The sequence below is a fragment of the Podarcis tiliguerta genome (genome assembly GCF_965153285.1).
Source record: "Podarcis tiliguerta genome assembly, chromosome: 8".
Taxonomy (NCBI): domain Eukaryota; kingdom Metazoa; phylum Chordata; class Lepidosauria; order Squamata; family Lacertidae; genus Podarcis; species Podarcis tiliguerta.
Window position 1 is genome coordinate 55,309,287 of NC_139541.1, and position 13,323 is coordinate 55,322,609.

Genomic DNA, 13,323 nt, shown 5'->3' on the forward strand with positions numbered 1-13,323 from the left:
TTGTTCTCAAGCTAAGGTGTGCTTTGCCCACCTGTTGATTGTGACATTTTTACAAATGAAAAACAGGAGCCCCTGCTATCAGCTGTTGACCTGCTTGCCTCTTTCCTAGCCATCTTTCTCTCTCCAGTTGCTTTGCTCTTCCTACCTTTTTGAATGAAAGCTTTTAGCTCCTGCTTGGGCCATTTGCGGATCTGAGAACAAAAGCAAAGAGGCCTGTCATCTGCTGAGGGTCTGGTCTTCTTTTGAGCTGTGCAACCACACTTGCATTAGTAGCCCATGCTCAGGTCCCTAAGAGAAAGTGAGGAGGCAGATTGAAGGGAGTACCCAGTGTGGGTGTCAGGACACCTCTCAAGCAGATTCACATTTTTTCCTGGAGTGATGGAGGAGAAGGTTTGCCAGCCAGCTGGAGATGAGTCCTCATGTCTTGCTCCAAGGGGTGCTTGAGTTGAGTCTGCTCTTGTCTCTTTCAGCCACGGGAAAAGGGCCGGATGCGCTTCCACCGACTCCAGAACGTGCAGATTGCCCTGGATTTCCTGAAGCAGCGGCAGGTAAGACCCCTCCCCAACACACCTTTCATGAAAGGGAGTGCGACAATTCCTTGGATGGAACTAGGGGTGTCTCCCTGTTTCTGTGTGAGCTGACTTAATATGCCTGTCTCAGGGCTGTTAAAATTGGGTGGGTGGGAGCACTGTCTTGTCAGTGTGCCGCAGCAGCGCAGACCAAGGTGGTTCTGCATTGGCTGACGAAACTCTGCCCACGATCTCAGGCAGCGCCTCCTTTTCCTGCTTGTTCTGTCCTGATGCTTCTGTTCTAAAAGGAAGATGATGACAAGGGTGAGGAACGGAGGTGAGATTTATTACCCCGACTCCCTGGGGCCTGCTGGCTTAGATGAAGGCACGTGCCCTGCCCTGGGGAGTGTTAACAGCTTAATGATAGCTCCTCGCCCAGTGTTTAAAAGGAGCAGCAGAGTCTTGCTGGAGGCTCTTGGTAGCTGGTTCCTCCACACAGACGCTTCAGAAAAGCCTCCTCCATCTTGTTATTTCAAAGGGCAGGAGAAATTGCTTGTCGAGGCACATTGTATGCAGGGCTATAAAAAACAGAAGAACCACCCCAAGTACCCCATAATTCCAGGGTGAGAAACATACAGCCTCCAAGAACCGTTGTGAATCCTCAGATCACTCTTCGGTGCTTCTAGCCTGTGGCCCTTTTTGGGTGGGATTCAATCGCACATCAGCAAATTCAGGTTGTACAATTAAAGTTGGATTCGTGTTCCTGTGCGGCAAACCTGCTTTCCCACCCCCCTGAAAGCCATTGGGAAATGAACTGGAAAGTATAACAATTGCTTGACTCAATACAGGCAAGTCAGAATGGATGCTCAGTGTTCAGTGAACAGTGCTTGGGTGCTGCTCTGCACATCCCTGCCCAGAAACACTCGTGTCTGAGAAAAGATTCATGTTTGGATTTGGGGAACGAGGAGGGATTCTCCCTCACTGTAGAGATCACTTCCACACAACCCATTTATTCATTCTGATTTATTTGCAGGGAGGTTAGACTATGTTGGCTGAGAACATAGGAAGATGCCTTCCTATGGTCCATCTAGCTCAGTATTGGCAACACTGGTTGGCAGCAGTAGCTCTCCAGGGTGTCAGGCAGAGAGTCTCTCCCGGCCCTTTGTGGAAATCATTAATGCAGCAATGATTTTCGTGTCGCTGTGGAGTGTCATAGATGCTGGAGTTTTCTGGCAGTGGCACAGAGTTGGTTGACCAGAATCACATGATTGCCTCAACGTCTGGTCTGTAGCTTTCCTATCTTGGCTTGAATTACTTGCAAGCTACCAACGGAGATTATTAACAAGATGTATATATTATTTTTAAAAAAGACCCACCAAAAACTCAACCTGAATTGCTTACATGAAATAGTGTGAAACATTCATTTTTTAAAAAAACTGCAATAAAAACAGACTTTAAAAAATTAGCAAAATAGAGACAACAGCAACAAAAGGTATTAGCAGCTATCAAAAATGGTACATTGAAAATGCCTTCCAGTGAATGTTCATAGACAGGAAGGTGCCCCTGGCTTGCAAGCTCCTGGTTTGGTCCTTGCTGTACCTAAACATTCTGGTGCTCTCAGTGCCAGTAGTAATGTGGGTCTTAAGGGCTTCCGTTCAGCAGGGTGTAGGCAGTCTTTGAGGGATCAGAGAGAAGGTTTAAGATGGAAAGGCACATATTTTGGCACCGAGACAGTTTGAATCCCTAAGCTCTACTTTGCATGGGGCCAGGTCTTCTTTCCCTACTGCACCGCCTTCGACTATCACTGTGCTCAGGGCCAATAAATCCTTATGAATGCAAGTCACAGTTCTGCAAGTTTCGGCTGAACTTCAGAGTTGGTTATGGACCATAATGCAGTTCATGTTTGTGATCAATGGTTCAGACAACCACTGTGAGCACATTGTGGGGTACAGTGCAAGAGAGCATCATTGTCAACTATTCCTCATCCATTGGCTGGGCTTTGAAGAAGCATTTCACCTTTGAAACCTCTCCCCCACCCCCCACCTCCGTTCCAAAACTCTGTGGATAAACTAAGCATTTCCTCCAGTGTCAGGTCCTGAGGCAGTTGTGGTCTGAGGTTTTATTAACTGGGTTGGTTGTGTAATGCAGAGGGTGGGGTGAGCAAGTTTGGGCTTGCGTCTTACGTGGTCGGCAGATTTTTTCAAAGATTGCATGGGAGGCGGTGAAGGGATAAGCAATCTAAATCAGGTTGGCGAAAGGCAGCTCTAAAACACTGCCGTGAAATATATGGGCAGAGGCCCTTGGAGAAATGGGATATCTGAAACAAAGCAGGGACCTCAGTGCACTCATGGAGAGGCGGTTCCCTGATCCTATTGCAAAGCCACTCCCCACTGTTCAGAGCAGTAGAACTTGAAGGGGAACTATTTGCTCAGTGCTAGAGCATGTGGTCCGTGCATGTTGTGTCCCAGATTCAGTCGCTACCATCTCTGAGGACCTCCAGTAATGAGGTTGAGAAATACATTAGAAAGCTGCTGCTGGTCGTCCAATTAGGCCAGCCTTCCCCACCTGGTGCCCTCCAGATGTTTTTGCTGGGGCTGGCGGGAATTGTAGTCCAAAACATTTGGAGGGCACCAGGCTGGCAAAGGCTGAGTTAGGCAGCACTGGGCCAAACAGACCAATAGCAGCTTTGTGTATTTACCGTGCATTGGTGTTTGAGGGATTCTTTCCATGTTTAATGCTAGGGGCAGCATTGAAGACTTGCCAGCTGATGTGCACTCTCCGATACCTGCACATGTGTGTCCTATAGCTGAGGAGTTTTAGAGGCTGCAGAGCTACCACTCAGTTTGCTGGTTGGTTATGTTCTGCACAGGTGCCTCCATTTGAAATCTGCGTAGAGGTGGAGGAGCAGAGGAAGAGAGGGGGAGGGGTAAAGGAAGGCATATACAGAGGGAGAGGGCAGACGCTGAGTTGAGTCTGCACACATGAAGGGATGTAGTTTCAAAAACCAAGGTGTGTGGGTGTGTGTTCATTCATTGATTGATTCTCAGGAACTCCTTTTGATAGGCATTTTCAGATAACATAGTTGTTTCATCACAACATTCCTTATACTGTACTCCTTTAGATTTTTGAAAGTGATAAATCAGAATTTTAGATTTAAAAAAAAGAGGTTAGGATTATGGTTGATAAAAAATTAAAGGGAAAGAAAGGAAGAGGAAGAATCATATTATTATTATTATTATTATTATTATTATTATTGCAATTCTTTCCCACCCCACCCCCCAGGAGCTCATGGTGACATCCATGGTTTCCCCCTTAATCATATAATAGAAGGAGAGTTGGAAGGGGCCCTGAGGATCTTTTAGACCAACCCCCTGCAATGCAGGAGTATGCAGCTGCCCCACATAGGGATCGAACCTGCAATCTTGGTGTTATCAGCACCAGGCTCCATCCTCATTTAATCCGCTGAACAACCCTGTGAGATAGGTTAGGCTGAGAGGCAGTGACCAGCCCCAGGTAACCAAGTGAGCTTCATGGCTGAGTGGGGATTCGAACCCTAGTTTCCCAGGTCCTAATGTGACACTCTAACCACTATACCACAAAGGAAAAGAATTATATGATGCTGTATTGTCATCTAAAAAATCCTGTAATTATTTAAAAGTACCATTTTTTCTATAAAATTGTCTTCCTGAGTGTGTAATAGGGCCACAGGGACCAGACATAGGAACCAGACACACAAACACACCCAAATCTGCTGAAAGAGCAGCCACTCTTATGGACCAGGATTTTCAACATGGCCAATCTATAGTCACACACATATTTCTCAGAGCCTGAGAAGTTTCAAGAAACACCAATTTCAAATTTGCTGTGATCAAAATCCAAGGAGCTGATGGCTTGTGGTTTCCTTTTGTTTATTTTCTCGAACAGTTTTTGTTGTTCGTTGTTTTTCTGCCGCTAGGATATGCTTGTTCCTTCTTCACGGTAGGGGTCCAGAAATCCCAGACACTCTAGGTGGCGCTGTTGAGCTACATCAGGCTATTGGCGTTAGTAACGCCCTAATATAAGAGAAAATGCAAGAATATCATATCAGGAGCAAACACTGAGCAGGCCTATTTTTAATGTTAATATTGGCACACACTGTATAGGCATTATGCATTAAGCATGACAAGGAGGGAGGGAGAGAACCTGCCTCCTAACGGTGCCAGGTTGGCCCAGTGAAAGAGAACAGCCTCCAGAGATGAAAGTGGGATGTCGTGCCCTTCCTAGTGCGTCTCACCCTGTCAGGACTCTTTACTTTGAATAGTACTGACTTCAGGGGCTTGCTACCACAATGGCTTTAAAGAGAAAGGACACCTTTTGGAGGAGGATGTCTGGCAACTGCTATTAGTCATGGTAAATAAATGAGGCCTACATATTCCTTTTGGGGAAAATATTTGGGGGAATAACAAACAAGTAGAAATGAATGGTATAGCAGCAGTAATACCCAGAAGCAGTATTAATACCATAAGGAAGTGGGGTTAGACTTGTTTGAGCACATATACCCCAGAATTGTAGAGGTGGGAGAGAGCCCAAGGTTCATCTTCTTTGCAGCTCCCTGCAATGTAAAGGAGCACAGGATCCCTTGTCATGTATAATAAATATCTATTTATTTTATTGCATAACATTTGTATATAAAAAAGACCAAAGCAATAAAATTACCACTAAAAAAATGACAGCCATAATTTAAGACATACAGAAGGTTAGAACCACAATAGAATAGACTAAAACAAATTAACATCTGGGTAAGCTAGTCTAAATAAGAGAATGCCTTCAGCAAGTGCCAAAAAGAACACAGCGAATGTGACTGCCTGATATCAATAGTCAGGGTTATTGCCGCCACACTAAATATACTTAATAAACAGTAAAATAATGAATCTATATGCAATTTGTGCAAAGGGTTTCAGGCTGAATCCTCAGCACCTGCAGTTAATATCTTGTACCCAGACAAGGAAAGGCCTTTTCCCGGGATCCTGGAGAGCTGCTGCCAGTCAAAAAAGACTTTACTGAGCTAGGTAGGCCAATAATCTGGCTCCGTATGAGGCAGCTTCCTGTGCTCACATGCTTGTGGCATGGGTATTGCCATACTGCCTTCCCTGCTTGTGGTCTTCCTGCAGGCACCTGGGGTTGCATGGACCTCCAGATGGGCTATGTGGGCCTTTGATCTAAGCCAGCATGATGCCTCTGGGGTCCCAAGACTGTCAACCTTCCCCATCTTGGTGCCTTCCCCGTGTTTTCAGTTACAACTCATCAGCAAGACTGATGGGAGTTGTAGTCCAAAACATCCGGAGGGCACCAGGGCGGGGAAGGCTGTCCTAGGCAATGAGGCAGCAGCCAGCACTCTCTGCTTTTTCACCACATCTTCATGTTTGGTTGCCTTCCAGGTGAAGCTGGTGAACATTCGCAATGATGACATAACGGATGGGAACCCCAAGCTGACACTGGGGCTGATCTGGACCATCATCTTGCACTTCCAGGTAATAAGTTGGTTTCTCTCATCTTTGAACATCAGACAGAAAGAGATGCATACTGCATCCGGGATCCAGCTCAATTCAACATCTGTAGGGTGAGGTCTGCATTTTATGATGAATCCTGATTGGTCTGTTAGCATATCCTAGTGTCATGGAGACCAGAACGTTAGAGAATATGCAGCTGCTCTCGCTGATTGTTTGCATAATTCATCCATTAATGACTGACCATGTGAGCATGTTACAGGCCTTTTGATCGGCAGTGAAGTAATTGGGAAGGCTGTTGTTTGCTTAGCTGAGCTGGAGATCTTTGGAGTTTTTTGGAGTGCTGGGGATGGAATCTGAAAATTACTGTCTTTGAAGGAGGGATGTTGTGATCCCACATTAATAGGACAGTGTTCCTCCCAAAATAATTTTCTGTAATTAATCCAGGAGGTCACAAAAAATCCTAGGATTTTTGTTCAGCATCTGAGGCAGCTGTGCTTCCTCAGCTTGGTAGTTGAGTTTGGATCTCTGCTTAGGGTCTGAACATCTCAATACGTGTGTTGGTGGTTATTTGTTTTTACAAAGTAATTTTGTCATAGGACAGCGATGAGGAGCCAGATGTTGTTGGACTGCAGTGCCTATCATCCTTAATTGGCTGATGGGAGCTGGAGTCCAACACCTAAAGGGCCAGAGGTTTCCTACCCCTGACATGGGAGAAGGCAAATAATACTATATTTCTAGTGCAGCCATAAGGAGAACATTATTTCCATTTCACAGCTGGACCATGTCTTGCTCAAGGCCATATGCAGAGTCTATGGCAGAGGGGGGGAAACTGAGCCAAGGTCTTTCCATTTCTCTCCTTTGTCGGCCCATAAATTTGCAAGCAAGTTACATCATGCACATTATTGGCTGCATGCTTTTCAATATTTGGTTGCAAGAAATGGCTATATTTTATAATTGGATGATCCCCACAACACCTGGATGGTGTCAGTTGAGAAGTGCCTTCAGGCATAGCAACTGTTTCGTCATGAACTCTGCTGTGATAGAGTGACAGGTGTGTCGCCTTGCTGTTGGTATGCCTGGGTGGTGGTCCTTGTGTGGGAAGGCTGTCAGGAACTCCTATGGGATGCCAATTGGGCCAGGGGACCAGTCATGCCATTCTCTTGAGTAGTTCTGGTAGCTCATGTGTTTCCTGTAGAACTGAGTAAATAGATATTTGTCTCCACCCTTTTGTCTGATGGTTTTCCTCTCTGTGGCATTCTGCTGGGACAGTTGTGCTTTGAGTGCCAGGCCTGACTGGGAGAAATGCTCCCCATGAGATGAACATTGTGCCCTACAATCTGCATACATGGTACTGTTGGCAATCCATCTGTGGACACCTCCTTTCACCCACACTGTCTCCTCCCACCAATGGAAACCTGGTTCACTTTTGCTAGGAAGTGGGGCAAATTTGATGGCAACTGTGAGTGAGTGAGTGTGCCATTGAATCTGATTTTATCGAAATAGATGCCCTCCTAATGGCTGTTAGGTGTGGACTAGAAGCCTCTTTTCTTTAAAACACACACACAATTCCTCTTTTTGAAGAAGGCACAGTACATACCAAAACAAGTGACATCGACACATATACTGCAAATCCTTACTTATTAGATACAGGCCAACATTTTAAACCAAGAAAGAGCCCACAAAGAGTTTGGAAATCCCAGAAATGCTTGGACTTGGAGCTGGAGATTATCACGGATCATTCCGTCTGCCACATTGGGTGTGAAGGAGGATTCGCCCAGGCTGGGCCGCAACATATTCCCAAGTGTAGAGATCACGAGGCCAACCCCCTGCAGAAGCTAATCAGGTTTGGGTCTGGACAGTGCTTGGAGACCACATTCAGGATTCACGATGGCAAGGTTATATTCAGGCCTTTAAATTTTTAAGATGAGCCAGTCATTTTTAGTGTCATTCTGCATTGTTTATAATGGTATTTTATAAGGGATATTTATTTATTATTTATTTAGAGCATTTGTACCCCACTCTTCATCTCAAAAGGCTCCCAGAGTGGGCTTACAGACAAATCAATTTAAAGGTCATCTTGAGGGCACCAGGCTGCCAAAGGCTGATTTTGAGGTTGTTGGCTTCAAAATCTTACATATACTGCTGGAAAAGCTATTGATTCCCCACCCCACCAAAAAACAACTCCACATTTGATGTGAGGGATCTTTGTTGTCTGCGGACACTAGATGGTGTTGCTGTACAGAGAAAGAAGGGGATGGAAGAGCTGGAGGGGTTGATGGCAGTGGGCCTCTGTGAGCCTGCATTTTTGGTGCCCAGGAAGTGCTTCAGGGTCCCTGCTGCTTCACTGACTCTAGATGAGAACAGCTATCAGCCCGGGGGGGGGGGGGGGGACTAGTCAGTGAGAATGAGCTTGGCTAGAGCTTAACAGCTCCCAACTGGAGAGTTTTTCTGGGATATCAGTTGCTTGTTGCAATGCAGGATGAATCCTTTTCTCTCCTTCACATCCCCCCACAAAATTGGAATTATGGGGATTCTTTTTGGGCAATGTGGCTGTCTTGTGGAGTACCCCAAGGATCAGTATTGGGACCTGTGCTCTTTAGCGTGTGCTTAAACAATCTAGAGTTAACAGGTGAGCAGTGAGGTGACCAAGTTTGCTGAAGATACTAAATGGTTCAGGATCTTTAAAACACAAAGAGATAGTGAAGATCTTCAAAAGGACCTCTCCAAACCGAGTACACAGGCAATAAAATGGCAAATGCAATTCAGTGCAAACAAGTATAAAATGCTGCATGTTGGGGCAACGATTCTTAATCTCACATATATTTTCTCATGGGGTCTGAACTGGCAGTGACAGGCCAAGAATAAAACCTTGGGGTCAGAGTGGCTAGGGCAACCCAGTCAGATGGGTGGGGTACAAATAATAAAATTATTATTATTGTTATTACAGTGGTACCTTGGGTTATGAACTTAATTCGTTCCGGAGGTCCGTTCTTAACCTGAAACTGTTCTTAACCTGATGTGTGCTTTTGCTAATGGGGCCTCCCGCTGCTGCTACTGCGCTGCCAGCACACAATTTCTGTTCTCATCCTAGGGCAAAGTTTGTAACCCAAGGTACTACTTCCAGGTTAGTGGAGTTTGTAACCCGAGGTGTTTGTTACCCAAGGTACCACTCGGGTTATTATTATTAGATTGGATAGCTAGAAGACATAAACCTGGTGTGTTGCTGAACAAATCTTTGGTGTAGCCACATTTGGAATACCATGTACAGCTCTGGTCACCTCACCTCAAAAGAGCATATTGCAGAGTTGGAACAGTTTTAGAGAAGGGCAACCAAAATAGTCAGGGGGTGCAGCGACTCCCCTAAGAAGAAAGTTTACAGTACTTGGGACTTCTTAGTTTAGAGAAAAGGCGAGTACAAGGTGACATGATAGAAGTTTATAAAATTATGCCATGGCATTGAGAATGTGGATAGAGAAAAGTTTTTCTCCCTCTCATAATACTAGATCCTAATCATGTAGTAGCTAACAGTTGCAGGGAGAAGGTGGGCCAAAGCTGAAAATGAGCTCAGATTTGCAGATGACACCAACTAGGAGGGATAGCTAATGCTGCAGAAGTCAGAGTTGAGATTCAAGATGACCTTAACGGATTGGAGAACTGGGCTCAAACTAACAACATGAATCTCAGTAGGGACAAGTATAAGGTTCTGCACTTAGGCAGGAAGAACCAGCTTCACAAATATGAGATGGGGGGATACCTGGCTTGCCAGTAGTACATGCAAAAAGGATCTAGGGTTCTTAGCAGGCCACAAGCTGAACATCACTTAACTGTGTGATTCAGCAGCAAAAAAAGCTAATGCTATTCTAGGCTGCATCAACAGAAGCATAGTGTCCCAATCCTGCTCTATTCTGCCTTGGTTGGATCACATCTGGAACACTGTGTCCAGTTCTGGGCATCACAGTTTAAGAAGGATGTTGACAAGCTGGAACATATGCAGAGGAGGGTGACCAAGATGATAAAGGGTCTGGAAACCAAGCCTTATGAGGAATGCTTGAGGGAGTTGGGTATGTTTAGCCTGGATAAGAGGAAACCATCTTCAAATACCTATTTGCAGCCATTGTTGCCTTGTTCACAGCCTTCTGTTTCTGCTTGGGGTGGATGAGGGGAACCATCAGCTTTATCCAAGCAGAGGCAACTAGTCTGCTAGTCCCTCTTTGCCACTCTGTGTTGGCCCTTTCATCACCGACTAGTGTTGTGCTGGAAGACATTTGTCCCATTCCAGCTTCTGTTGGGGAAAGCTAAATAAGGAGTAGTTGGGTCAGAATGCCAATGGGGCTGAGCATCTGAATGGGCATCTAATTGAAAGTAATGCAATGTGCATTGTGAGGTACTGGAGGGCAAATAATATCTCCATCTGTACAGAGAGTGGCTTGGCAAAGTATATCACTCCTGACCAATGGCAAAGTCAGTTAGTTGTAAATATACGGATGAAAGAAGACAGAAACAGATTTTTTTTTTTTTAAGGGACATCCTTTATTTGTGTAATGTGAAATCTTGCTCTAATATGTTAATAAAATTACTCCTCAACGCTACTTTGACAAGCATATTGTGATAATTTTCTTGAAAGAGAGAAAGAAATGAACACCGTGTGGATAGACAGGTAGTACACCTGAACACTCCCAAACCTTGTCCTGACACAATTGGCCTACCCTTTTTTCTTGCCACCCTTTACTGTGAAATCCCAGAACAGGTCACAACAATTTAAAAACACAATATCAAGACCAGTTGAAACAGATTACAAAAAAGAGAACAGGGTTGGTCTTAAAATATATTTATCAGTTGCATCTTCAGCATACAATAAAAACTACGTGATACATAATATCTGACAGTTCATTGTTCATGCATGTGCTGAAGCAAGATCTTGCTTATTATCAAAAGCTTTTGCTGCCATAAATGTATTAGTTTTGAAAGAATGCCTTTTGATGGAAAGGCAGGAAACAAATTTAGCAAAACAGGACTCTTGGGCTCTATAATTTCATGCTGGACTCTGTATCACGAAGCATCCCCTCCCCCTTTCCAGGATTTTCAAGACTGTATGCCAACGCCTTTGCTGTTGGGGTGCGGTACAGTACAGTCTTTCTACACCTTGTAATTGGAAGAATATTATTTGCAACATTAGAAATCTTGGTGCTTCAGGCATTCACTCTCAGTATGCATCCAGTGCTTTTTCTTGTAGCAGAACAGCACATATAGCCCAAACGGAGTCCCTCTTAAATTAATTTGTCCCCAATTAATTTCCCACACAGATCCTGTTCTGAAATTATTATTATTATTATTATTTGTATATATATCCTGCTTTTCTCCTAAACTGGAATTCAAGGTGGCGTATGCATTTAAAAGCATTACAAAAACAAACCACTTAAAAACAATAATTAAGATACATCATAACAGAAAATCACCCCCACTTATCATTACCCCCAATTCACCACTACAGTAATACCTCCACGAACGTCCGCCTCGTCTAGTGTCCATTCCAGCGAACATCCGCGGCAAACCTGGAAGTACCAGAACGGGTTACTTCCAGGTTTGCCGCTCGTGCATGCACAGAAGCGCTAAATCGTGCTTTGCGCATGCACAGAAGTGCAAACGGCTCTGCGCGCGTGCACAGATGTGGCGCTTTGCCCTGCGTCCTTTTCGGCTATCGGTCTAGGCTCTGGAACTGATCCCGGCCACAAAACAAGGTACTACTGTAAATATATATATATATATTATTCCCCAAATTAATATCCTACCCACGAGGTGCTCTGGGAGCTTTTTAAAATCCACCCTTCCTTTTTCATCATTTAAAAAACCAACGCCTTTGCCATGTCATTGCAACAGCACCATGTGGTGGTATAGGATATGTTCCATTGAACTTGGTGGGATCAGAGTGTGGGCAAATGCTCTTCCCCCCAAATTGTCAGAAGTGCATGGAGCCTCTGAAGATAGTAAATGCTTCTTCACCCCTCCTCCCAAAGGTCCCCCTGCCAACCTATCCATCCCCTTGCCTTTTCCTTCTCTCATTCTATGAGCGCCTATAGTAAACCACAGTTCCAGGACTTCTTTGAGGGAAGCCATTACTTTTGACAAGGGTTTCCTAGTGTTTTAGATGTGGCCTGAGTTCAAAATGTGGCATTGCAGCCCTGCTGCATTTGGGGGTTCCCCTTCTCATTCCACTGTGAGGGGTCCTGAACTTCTGCCCCAAAGTCCTGCCCCTGACAGTGCTGCCGGTCTTATGTGCAAGAAGGGCCCCTTCATAGGGGTCTTCCCCTCAACTCTCTGCCAGAGTTTCTGCCCTCTTTCAAGTTGTTCATCAGGCTCCACACATATCCCCCATTGGACAGAGGCTCAGAATTGCCCTGCCTCCCTCAGTCAGGTTGGTCAGAGGCATGAAGGATCTGAATTCCCATTGGGTCATGCTGTTGCCATGGCAACAGTGGGGGGGGGGCAGCAGAAGGAAGATAGGGATGGCAGCACTTGCTTGTTACTCTTGAGCAGCTTGAGAAAGGCAGCGGAGTGCAGTGCTGCATGGGTGCCAGGGAATATTTTTGTGGGTACATCATGGCCCACGGGTGATGTGTGGGGGAGCCAAGCTTGGATCCCTGACTTGTTTAGACTGCTTGGTTTTGAATTGCATTCTTGTATTGCATCCTTTTCCAAATAGAAGGGCCCCCCCGCCACCTTGCTTTACCTCAGTGTGGAGGCCAATGTTGTAGGCCATTGCTACAGGTGCTACATAATACATTTTGTAAGCATTTGTAAAAACTCCGTCTTCCAGTGTGGCAGCACCTGCACTTTGGAATTCCCTGCCTATTGAGATCAAGCAGGCTTCTTCACTGTACCCTTTTTCGGCCCCTGCTAAAAGTGTTCTTGTTTCAGCAAGATGCTTAGGAAGTTGAGGTAATTTTAATCGCTTAGTAGTATTTTAATTTTTGCATGTTTTAAAGTATAGTTGTTATTTTTTCTTGATGTTATTGTTGTGTGTTTTTGAAAACTGCTTTGAGGTTGTTGTTTTTTCAGTCAAGTGGTATATAAATTTTATGAAACAAAGAAATAAAATAAATCTCATATTAAGCAGCTCTCTTGCCCACTTCCCTTTGGCCCTTACCAATTTTCATTTTCTGGGTTGGGTTGGGCTGAGTAGAGTGAATAAAATAAGGAAGGACGACTGGAAGGATGGGATTGATATTATTATTATTATTATTATTATTATTATTATATCCTACCTTTTACCCCAGACCAGGTGGCTTTGTGGCTTATAGATAAAAATGCACAATAGATAAAATACA

At 44.7% G+C, this 13,323-nt stretch overlaps 1 protein-coding gene across 9 annotated transcripts in view; it reads left to right on the forward strand.

Annotated features, from left to right (window-relative positions):
• Window positions 1-13,323, forward strand: part of MACF1 (microtubule actin crosslinking factor 1) — a 291,764-nt gene that overhangs the window by 94,423 nt on the left and 184,018 nt on the right. For all 9 annotated transcript variants that reach the window (XM_083453050.1, XM_083453059.1, XM_083453060.1 and 6 more), the window contains 2 exons: window positions 471-548; window positions 5,927-6,019. In XM_083453050.1, the coding sequence (XP_083309176.1) occupies window positions 471-548; window positions 5,927-6,019 (171 nt within the window). The remainder of the gene's footprint in view (window positions 1-470; window positions 549-5,926; window positions 6,020-13,323) is intronic.